The 10,718-nt window shown below is 39.2% G+C and overlaps 1 protein-coding gene across 1 annotated transcript; it reads left to right on the top strand.

Moving 5' to 3' along the window:
- Window positions 1-537: 537 nt before the first annotated feature.
- On the top strand, window positions 538-7,743 carry NMRK1 (nicotinamide riboside kinase 1). The gene is made up of 8 exons (XM_009285284.1): window positions 538-591; window positions 1,016-1,106; window positions 1,776-1,824; window positions 3,553-3,724; window positions 3,803-3,874; window positions 4,929-5,035; window positions 5,962-6,051; window positions 6,423-7,743. The coding sequence occupies exons 1-8, from the start codon at window positions 563-565 to the stop codon at window positions 6,440-6,442; spliced, it is 630 nt and encodes a 209-aa protein (XP_009283559.1). The 5' UTR covers window positions 538-562; the 3' UTR covers window positions 6,443-7,743.
- The last annotated feature ends 2,975 nt before the right edge of the window (window positions 7,744-10,718 follow it).

The following is a 10,718-nucleotide window of genomic DNA, read 5'->3' as shown; positions in this document are numbered from 1 at the left end:
ACTACCTGTCCTTCTGCTACGCCATACCTTTGCAGGCACGGGTAACTGGGAAAACTGGAGGGAAGTCATTCAGCTGAAAACTAACATTCTTCCCCTCTTTGTTATAACCTTTAATGAAATTTTTAAAACATCTTTCTCCTCAGCACATCACTGGGTTCTTTTTTTAAGGTTTTTGTTTGTTTCACCACCGCAGCTTCTCGTCTTTTTTATACCATTAATGCTTAAGCTAGTGATTGTGCTTTTCTTTAGGGACTTCTGTGGTATTAACATTGATAGAACTGAGTCTCTCAAAGTTCTTCCCAAATGCTTATAATACTGTCTAAGGTAAAACACATTGAAATCTGTGATGTGGCATGTATGTTGCAGCTTTCTTGTTAGCATTAGAATAAGCAGTTGAGGTTCCGACGGTTGCTTTGCAAAAAGAAAAAAAGGACGGAAAGTAAGTCTTATCTATAATTGGTATTTCTTAATACAATAGCTGCTTTCCATGTTGCTGAATTAAAAGTTTTCACTGGCTACTATCTTTGACATTGAAAAGGAAGAACTGAAGAGAAAACAAACTATGAAAGTATTGGTTATTGGCCTTGGAGGGTAAGTATTAGCAAATTAAATTTCCTTTACAGCTCAAGACTGGTCTTCCGTTCAGAATGAAGTCATGTCACTTCAATTTATGAATGGATACTTTTTGAAAATAGATTACAAATACAACATGTAATTGCCTCATTTTATGGCATGTAACTCTTAAGAAATTGTTCCTGTCTCTGTTGGAGATCTCCAGTACCACCTCTCTCTAACCTCTTTCTTGGCATTGCTAGATTTACTGTCAGAAAGCTGTTGGAACCTGCCAGAATATTTATAGATGTAGAGAGTATTTAGTGTGAATAAAGTTTTGGGGGTTTTAGATTGTGGCTTTGTGGTTTACCCTAACTATATAAAATGTGTGTGTGAGCTTGTACATATGTTTAAAAGATAGATGTTTGTCTTGATTCAGTTTTTACTATGTTTTCTAACTCAGTGTAACAAATGGGGGGAAAACAACGCTGGCAGAAAAGCTTAAGAAAATGCTTCCCAACTGTGATATAATCTCTCAAGATGACTTCTTTAAGGTAACAGTATTGATGGAAAGACCTGATAGGTAAAAGTAGGCTTAAGTAGATTTTAGTATCATTTCTTCTCTTTTCAGTTCTCCTATTGATAAACTTTTCAAATTGATGCTGCTTAAAATAATGGTAACTTCATGAGAAAGAAAAATAAAATGAGCACTGGTGTAATTGAACTATTAGTGGCCAAAACCACTGAGTATACTCAGTAAAAAGAAGTTTACTGTCTTCTTTGATACCCTTTAAAATAAGAAACGGGTGTATGTTGGATGCATTTTTCAAGATACTTTGTGCTAATGAAGTTAATGATACTATTGTGTTAACCCTACACCCATACAGCAATAGGTAGTTATTTGTTTCCCGAATCAAAACAGAAAAAAACCTTTTGCATTGACATCGGAGTTCTTTGTTAAGGAGGGTGAAGCAGTTCTTATTTCTGAAGTAAAGCTCTAATGAACTTGAGAGGTATGATTTGGAGAATTTGTTGTTCTAGATTAAATAAAGTGTTTGTATTGTATTTTAATAGTTGTATACAGCTATTTAATTTTGAAGACAAATTTAATCAATTGGGATACAAAGGTGTATAACCCTTAAGTTTGTAATTGAAGAGTATATATCTGTGAAAGTGGTCATAAAAGCAGCCTTGAAAATATTCAAATTTTTTTTCCCCTTCAGCCAGAGTCTGAAGTAGAAACAGATGAACGTGGATTTAAGCTATATGATGGTCAGTAACTTTGATGCATTGCTTTTGAACAGTGTACTGAAACTGTTGTGCTGAGCCTCAATACTTCTTCCTCTCCACCCCCTGCCCCTCTTCCCTTCTGAACAAGGTAGTAAACAAATGGTTAAGAGCAATCCTTTGCTCAGTTTCTCTCAGCTCACTGAGATAAATAAGAAAACTTGCTAAACTAGTAAATAGCTCAAGCTAGTGCCTGAGCTTTCCTTTTCTCTTTTAAATTTTTTCCTCTCTTTCACAGTTGCATCTGGTGCAGGAGCAAATGGTACTGTTCAGTTGAAAGTCTTGACTTGCAGCACTGGCATAAGCTTAACCTCATCACTTTCTATGTAATGATGGATTTTTTTTTTCCACTTTGATAGTGAACTCATGGGATATCACCACTGAGACTCTTTAGTTGTCGTATTCCAAATCGGTCAAAACTTGGGTCTGATCCTGACACCTTAATTTCATGTCAGATCTCACATAGAGACCAAATATTTTGAAGCTCATGGTTAATGCTGGCTCAACGTGCCAATTTAGGCTTATAAACTTATAGATCAAGACCCACTTTAGGCCAGTGCTTTGGTTCAGGTCAATTCGAGTTGAGAACAGTTGATTATTGGTATGTATGTTGCAGCTTTTTTGTTAGCATTAGAATAAGCAGTTGAGGTTCCGATGGTTGCTTTGCAAAAAGAAAAAAAGGACAAAGTCTTATCTATAATTGGTATTTCTTAATACAATAGCTGCTTTCCATGTTGCTGAATTAAAAGTTTTCACTGGCTACTATCTTTGACAGTGAAAAGGAAGAACTGAAGAGAAAACAAACTATGAAAGTATTGGTTATTGGCCTTGGAGGGTAATTTTGGTAATTTTTTTGGTAAAAAAATACTTTTTGAAATTGAAAAATCAACCAAGTTGATACTTGGTGATCACAAAATGTATTACTCGGGAACATTGGCCAGAACCTTAAATTGTGTCTGAAAACTAACTCTTACCAGCTATGCAGTCTTTGGCTCAACTTCTAGACTTCATGAAACTAGAACGTGAAACTGGAGGAATAAGTTGAACATTCTCATTCAAATATCTGGGTTTAATGCTGCTCTTAAGAGCAAATGCATTTCTGAGGTGCTTTTATGTTACCCAAAGGCTGCCATCTCTTTGCCATTCAGTACTTACTCGAAATGTTCTTACATGTCTACAGACAAAAGCAGGTGCTACATCATGCTGTTTTGTTTTGTATGCCATCCTCCTTTCAGTCTAATCCATCCATCCCCACCCTCCAAATATCTGAAACCTAGTAAAAACCCAAAGCAAAAATTTTTGAGCGATCCCTCCCTTCAACTGTATCAGTGGCAATTGACAGAAGGGTGGAGGTCTCAGGGTGAGTAAGTTTTTACAAGTTTTGTGGAATAGAACAGTCCCTGCAGTTTCTGTTGTCAAGGGAAAGGCTGTGAAGTGAGTTTGCACGTTTTTTCGTGCCACAGAGTTCGGAGAGACCACACTCACCAGAAATACCCCAGTCCTGGGGAAAGCTTTAGTTTCAGTTTATCATCAGTTGCAAACATGGAACTACTTATATGTGTGAGAAAATTCTTGGGGTAATCCCATTCCCTTTCATTTAGACTTGTATGTAGATTATTTGATTCTTACAGATTAACCTAGGGGTACTTAAGGGTTCTTTATTTTTTTTATTCTCTGTTTTTAAGGGGTGCCTAACTTTCTGTTTTCATCTAGTACTTGATGCCCTCTATATGGATGAAATGGTGAAAAGTATTCGCAATTGGATTAAAAGCCCGGCAAGCTCAGGCGTTGTGACAGAAGAGCTGCAGAATACATGTGATAATCTGAAAAATACAGATGATGTTTATATTTTGATTGTTGAAGGCTTTCTGCTGTACAATTATGAGTAAGCAGCAATATGTAACCTGGTATATTAAAAGCTGCCCTAAAAAGGAAGAGGGAACTAAATATATTATTATTTTAGGCCGCTTAATGAACTATGGAATAGAAGATACTTTCTGACCCTTCCTTATGAAGAGTGCAAAAGGAGAAGGAGGTAAGATTATTCAGTTATTGCTCACAGAGGGTCACTGTACCCCCAAACCTGGAGTGGTTCTTTTATACTAACTTTTCTTCAATGCTTGCCAAATGTAAGCTATTAATATCATCTGTCCTCTGTGATTCCCAGGGAAGACTGTGTGGGTGTTTAACCAACGTTAACAAAAGCATGCAGAGATGTGTGGGTTTGGGGCTTGGGGGGGGACATGACACTTGCATTTTAGAACACAGGGATATTAAAATGTTAAATGTTTTACAAACACTGGAAAGAGAATTTGTTGTCCAGATAAATTATTTAGATTACTGACTGCATATTGGAGTTAAACCATGTTTAAAATGAGAAACAGTTAAAAAAATACTAAGCAGTCTTATCCTTGGTTGGATACAGCTACGTGATGATTATTGTTAAAGGAACAATGTTCATGTGTGGTTTTAGTGTATGCTTCGTTTAGGCTGTGCATTAGTTGTACCATATATCTGATTGAGATTATTGAGCCAGTGTCTGACTTGCCTCCAAATTTGGAGCAATACTGTGTGCTTGGAGCAATACATGTGCACGAAGTCAGAATTGGCTGGCTGAGTGAAGAAATCCTCTATTCAGCTGGCTTTCGTTGATTCCACTTTCTTGGTTTCTCACTAGACTCACCTTTAAAGGACTTCAGTGTCCAGGCTGGAAGTGACTAGACAAAACCGCTAGTCATTTAAAACTTGAGAAATCTGTATAACCAATAAAAAAAGAAAAAAAGTAATTCGTTTTGGTAACACTTTCAATACAGCTTAATTTATATGTAATACCTTGTTCAATTAAAAACAAAAATCCTTTTACCTCTTCTTAAATGTAATTTGATTGGCAGAAATAGGTAAGTTAGCAAGAATTCGTATCACAGATAATATTAAAACAAAGGAGCCTCCTTTGCTCAAACAGTTATGCAGCCTGCCAGCCTATATAGGGTATAACATATCCTATTTTGTATAGATGCTCTTATTAAACCAGCTGACACTAGGGTAAAAATGTAAAGCTTGCATGGGAAAGCAAATATATTTTTGTGTAGCACCAGAGTCTACCAGCCAGCAGATACACCGGGGTACTTCGATGGACACGTGTGGCCTATGTATCTGAAATATAAAAATGAATTGGAAGAGAATGCAATTAACGTTGGTATGGTATCCTTAATTTTAAACTTATAAAATGCTCAGGTGTGGCACTTGTGCAGTTTTTGTTGGGTTATAGGTTTTTTTGTCATTTGAAGAACAAATATTTTTGTGGCACTTGGGCAATAGGTTTGGACCTTTTGTTGGTTTATTTTTCAAGTCTATAGGGTTTTGAGTTTTGGAGTTTTTTACTAATGAAAATTATGAAGTTAAAAATAGAAATGTTCTGATCACTAATAGAGTCCATTTAACAAGCTAGTTTGTGTGTGCGTGTGTGCATACATGCGTATGGCTAAATAGGAAGATTCTCAGACAATAGCTGATGCACTGGCATCAAGAGAATTAAAATCCTGGTTGAAGTCCTCTAATAAGCTGAAGATACTTCCTAGGTGTGTTTTGTACACCCACTCTTGCATGAGAAGTGTCAAAGCCAAGTCAGCTGATGGGGTGCTGCCATGAGCTTGTGTGAAGTTCACACTTGTACAGCTCTTGGACTGCCTACTTCTGGAGTGGGGGCCAGAGGAAAGAGAAGTCAGGTGGCTGCTTCATCAGCATGAAGACAAGGGCACCACTTCTTGCTGTGCAGTGAGGATGGGAACTGCAGTGCCCTTCCTTGACTTGCTCAAACCCTGAAGCTGAGGAAGAACCTGAGGTCTTCCACTGCATAGAAACCTTTCTCCTGAATTATTCCATTGCTTTACTGTCCTAATGTTATTACCACTACCCTTATGGAGACTTTTATACCACAAAAATTTTTAAATTAATTCTTAACTAGAATACTTTTCCATTATGTTATTTTTTTAACATGTAAAATCACTTTGGGAAAGAAGAAAGGGGGGGTGCTGTTCTTGCTTTTTATTTTTTCATCTCTTCTTATTGCACCCAGATAACTGGCAGAGAACTCATGAAAACATTTTCTTTTGTCTGTCTTAGTTTATTTGGATGGAACAAAATCCCAAGAAGAGCTTTTACCCTGTGTGTACAGTGATATAATACAGGAATTAAAAAAGCTGGGGGAAAGAAGTAAGTAATTTTACTGGAAATTGAATCTGCTTATGCCATTCCAAGTTAACAAGAAGATAATAATTTTATATGAAAATACTGCAAAGATTATGTAGATCTGTATCTCTCCATATATATGTGTTACAGTCCTTGTACATCTCTGCCCATTACTATAAGTCATCATAAGCTACAACTTTAAGTTCCTTGAAATTGGATGAAATAATAGGTGGATCTACTGTTATCTAATGATAAAATAATTAAAAAGTGAACAGAAGGAATATGGGGTAAAACATCAATGAAAGCAGACATGGTGGTGGTATTAGTTTCTAATATACAATGATGTCATGTGCAGACAGAAAAATTACAGGTTAAATGTGTACTTTTTAATTTAGATCAGCAGGTCACAGCATGATAATGTAGAAAGCCTGGGTTCCATTTGTTACGAATTGAAAACCCCAAGACTGTCATACTTGGCAAGCCAACCAGCTGAGCAGATGTTACGTGTACGTCCGTAATACTAGTTCGTACAACACAAGTGGATTTGTAGCGACTATTAACTCTGTAAGCCTCATATATTGTTGAGTAGTATCAACAATGTGTTGCTCTTTAGAATTTCTTCAATCAGTCATGGTTTGGCTGATCTGTAAATCTGATTGAATGCGTACATTTTAAAGAATATAAACCTATTTTTGTGTACAAAACTAAACTATAAAGATGCAGTTCTGTTGGATTAATAAGCATATTTGAATATGGATGAATGCAATTTGAAATGTTCCTATAGGAATGACAGTGATTACCTCTATTTTTATGAGCTTCTAATCACTGGTAAACATAGCTAGTTCCTCTAGCTAACCATCTGCTGTGGCAATAGTAAGTTTAAGATTATATAAGCTGTTACACTGCTTAGTCAGTAACTGAAGCTGTTACTGAACACTTCATAACTGAACTTACTTAGACTTGCTAAATACCTCTGTGGTGTTTGTCAAGTGATTTGTATGTTGTGTATTGTTTGGAGCAGTTGGGAATGAATATTTAAAAAAACCCAAACAAACCTGAAGAGAAGTCAGATTGTTGGAAAAATATGGGGGAATAAGATGTCGGAGAGAATGCAGATGCATTGCTAACAAGATTAAGTACATGTGTTGTGCAAAGATCGATTATCGGGATAGCATAGGCTACTAGACAATAAAAGCATGCTTCCGGGAGGAGGAAGGAAGAAATAATTCTTGTTAATTTTCATAGCTCAGGTTGAGATTATACTAATTAAAGAGTTCAGAAAGCAGGTATGCTAAATCTATGTTAAAACTTTGTTACAGGATTTCTGTGTATATATATTTAGATAAACTAGGAAACTGGGAAGTTGAATTGTCTTTGGTTGCTGAATAAGTAATGTATTAACTCTTACATCTTCTACACAGTCTCTTACATTTTTATCAGCCAGAATAAAAATCAAACTACAGACATGAAAAGCAAAGGATGGACTATATTACTTACTATGTGTGAGCTGAACTGATCATGGTGATTGAAATTTAATGCTTTACTGTTAACAGTGTTAAGAGTCCTAAACCTGTATATAAGAAATGGGTCTTAAACAGATTAGAGACGTGTAAAGCTGTGTTTAAGACAAAGTAATTCCAAGTACTATTTTGTATTATTATTTTGCAGTAAAAATACTGCAAGTTGCATTTGCTCAAATGCAGTGATGGACTGTCTGACTTTAAGGTGTGTTTTTGTTTTTATTTCCTTTTGGAAGTGGTGCAACTGTAACAGATTAGCTAATACTTGGATGGTTGTGGTGGGTTGAGCTTAGCTAGCCCACCAAGCCGCTCTATCCTGCCCCTCCATTTAATGCTTTACTGTTAACAGTGTTAAGAGTCCTAAACCTGTATATAAGAAATGGGTCTTAAACAGATTAGAGACGTGTAAAGCTGTGTTTAAGACAAAGTAATTCCAAGTACTATTTTGTATTATTATTTTGCAGTAAAAATACTGCAAGTTGCATTTGCTCAAATGCAGTGATGGACTGTCTGACTTTAAGGTGTGTTTTTGTTTTTATTTCCTTTTGGAAGTGGTGCAACTGTAACAGATTAGCTAATACTTGGATGGTTGTGGTGGGTTGAGCTTAGCTAGCCCACCAAGCCGCTCTATCACTGCCCCTCCTCAACTGGACAGGGGGAGAAAATACGATGAAGGGCTCGTGGGTTGAGATGAGAACAGGGAGATCACTCAGCAGTTACCATCACGGATAGAACAGACTCAACTCGGAGAAATTAATTTAATTTATTGCCAATTAACACCAGAGCAGGATAATGAGAAATAAGAACAAATTTTAAACCACCTTTCCCCCTGCCCCCTTCTTCCTGGGCTCAACTTCACTCTTGGCTTCTCTACCTCTTGCCCCCAAGCGGTGCAGGGGGGTGGGGAATGGGGGTTGCAGTCAGTTCATCACACATTGTCTCTGCCGCTCCTTCCTCCTCACACTCTTCCCCTGCTCCAGCATGGGTCCCCCAAAGGGTCACAAGTCCTGCCAGCAACCCTGCTCCAGCGTGGGCTGCCCTCTCCACGGGTCCACAGGTCCTGCCAGGACACTGCTCCTGCAGGGGCTCTCCTTGGGGTCACAGCCTCCTTCAGGGCCCATCCACCTGCTCTGGCATGAGGTCCTCCATGGCTGCAGGTGGGTATCTGCTCTGCCATGGACCTCCATGGACAGCAGGGGGACAGCCTGCCTCACCATGTGTAAGGCATGAGAAGACTTTGTTACAGTAACCCAGGACAGTTTGCCTCCCCCATCTGACAATGTAGAGCCACAAGCACGTTTTATCTTGTTACGGTAACCTGGGGTAGTTCACTCCCCCTGCAGTTGCACATAACCCTGCATGGGCACCAATGTGATGGCCAGCTGCAGATACTGGAGTTTGGACAGCAGCACCTGTGTGATATCAGCAAGTTTGCTAATGAGCAAAACAGGACAGTTTATATACATGATATGTTAATCAGCACAAGTTTTATTATCCACCCCTGCAGTGCTTTCCCTTGAGCTTCACTCCCGAGCAAGGCTCCACTGTGTTGGGTCCCCATTTGATTAGCGTTGGTGTCCCGGGGCTCCCACCATGGTAATGCTACGCTTTCCATAAAGCCAAACCTTTCACTTGCTGAGTGCTGTGCCTCATCCCTAAGGGATCCACACCTGCTTTTCACTCGTAACACCATGGTCTTCACCAGGGGCTGCAGGGGAATCTCTGCTCCAGTGCCTGGAGCACCTCCTCCCCCCCTCCTTCTTCACTAACCTTGGTGTCTGCAGGGCTGCTTCACATATTCTCACTCCTCTTCTCCAGCTGCTGTTGCACAGCAGTTTTTTCCCCTTAAATACATTATCACAGAGGCTCTACCACTGTAGCTGATGGGCTCAGCCTTGGCCAATGGCAGGTCCATCTTAGAGCCGGCTGGAACCAGCTCCGTCCAACGTGGGGGAAGCGTATGGCATCTTCTCACAGAAGCCACCCCGTAGCGCACCCCCCCGACTGCCAAAACCTTGCTATGTAAACCCAATACAATGGTGAAAGGAAGAAATTTTTTGTTGCTGCCTTTCCCATCCCTGCATGGAACTTGTAGGGTTATGGTGTCCCTTCGGTAAACTTGAAGTATTTTCTTAGATGGAGAAATGCATGAGTACAACTTCAAATGGTATGTTGGTTCCAGAGGAACATAAGGGATTCTTTTATGAATTAAGAAGGACAGGAAATGAAGGGTTAAGACTTAATGGGCTCCTCTCATGAGGAGGAAGAATTTCAGTATTGGCAGTCCCTGGGTGATGTTATTCAGCAAGCTTAGCCATGATTCAGAGGAGGGAATGAACAATGAAATCACCCAAGTTTGCAGATGATACCGAGCTTTCTCAAGTAGCCCAACATTGGTCCAGTGGCAAGGAGCTCAGTTTTGTGAGATCCTTCCGTGGGCAGAAGGGGTAGATGAGCTCCAGTATAGTTTTACGCACTTGTGGTGTAAACCATTCATCCAAACATACATGGTACTGAACTTTTAGTTCAGCAACTTGTAGTTACAACTCGGGGCAGAGATCTTTGACAATTCTTCTAAAACCATCACCACAGTGTGGAGCTGCATCAAAATATTAGGTAGGCATCCTATGGAACGGTATTGTGAACAAGACAGGTGGTGCTACTTTGGTCCTATGTATAACCAGTGGACCCACATTTTCAGTATTGGGCAGTTCCAGTTTCTACATCTGGAGGGAGTCCATAGTGGAGTTAAAAGAAGAGCAACTAATGTGATCAATGGAATGGAGCAGCTGCTTTGTGAGGAGAAACTAAAAATGCTGGGACTCTTCATTCTGGAGAGGAGAAGACAGGGGAAGAAAGGTCAAGGTTTACAAAATCTTGAAAGTTGTGAGCCAAGTGGATGCAGAACTAGTATTCACCAAATTGTACAAATACTAGTTTAGGGGGCACTCCTCCTTCGCTTAAAACAGATTGACCAATTATATTAAGGTGATATTTCACATAGATGAAGGTGGTATTTCACACAGCAGATAGTGAGCTTCTGAGGTATATTGCCATAGGAGGCAGACAGTACCAGCAGGTTCAAAAGGGATTGGGAAGATTCATTGACACCATGGCCATAAAAAGTAGTAAAAGAAGCAGGCACGGCTATACCACGGATGGCCTGTAGAA

Source organism: Aptenodytes forsteri, unplaced genomic scaffold (assembly GCF_000699145.1).
Source record: "Aptenodytes forsteri isolate BGI_AS27 unplaced genomic scaffold, ASM69914v1 Scaffold151, whole genome shotgun sequence".
NCBI lineage: Eukaryota > Metazoa > Chordata > Aves > Sphenisciformes > Spheniscidae > Aptenodytes > Aptenodytes forsteri.
This window is presented reverse-complemented; position numbering and strand designations above follow the sequence as displayed.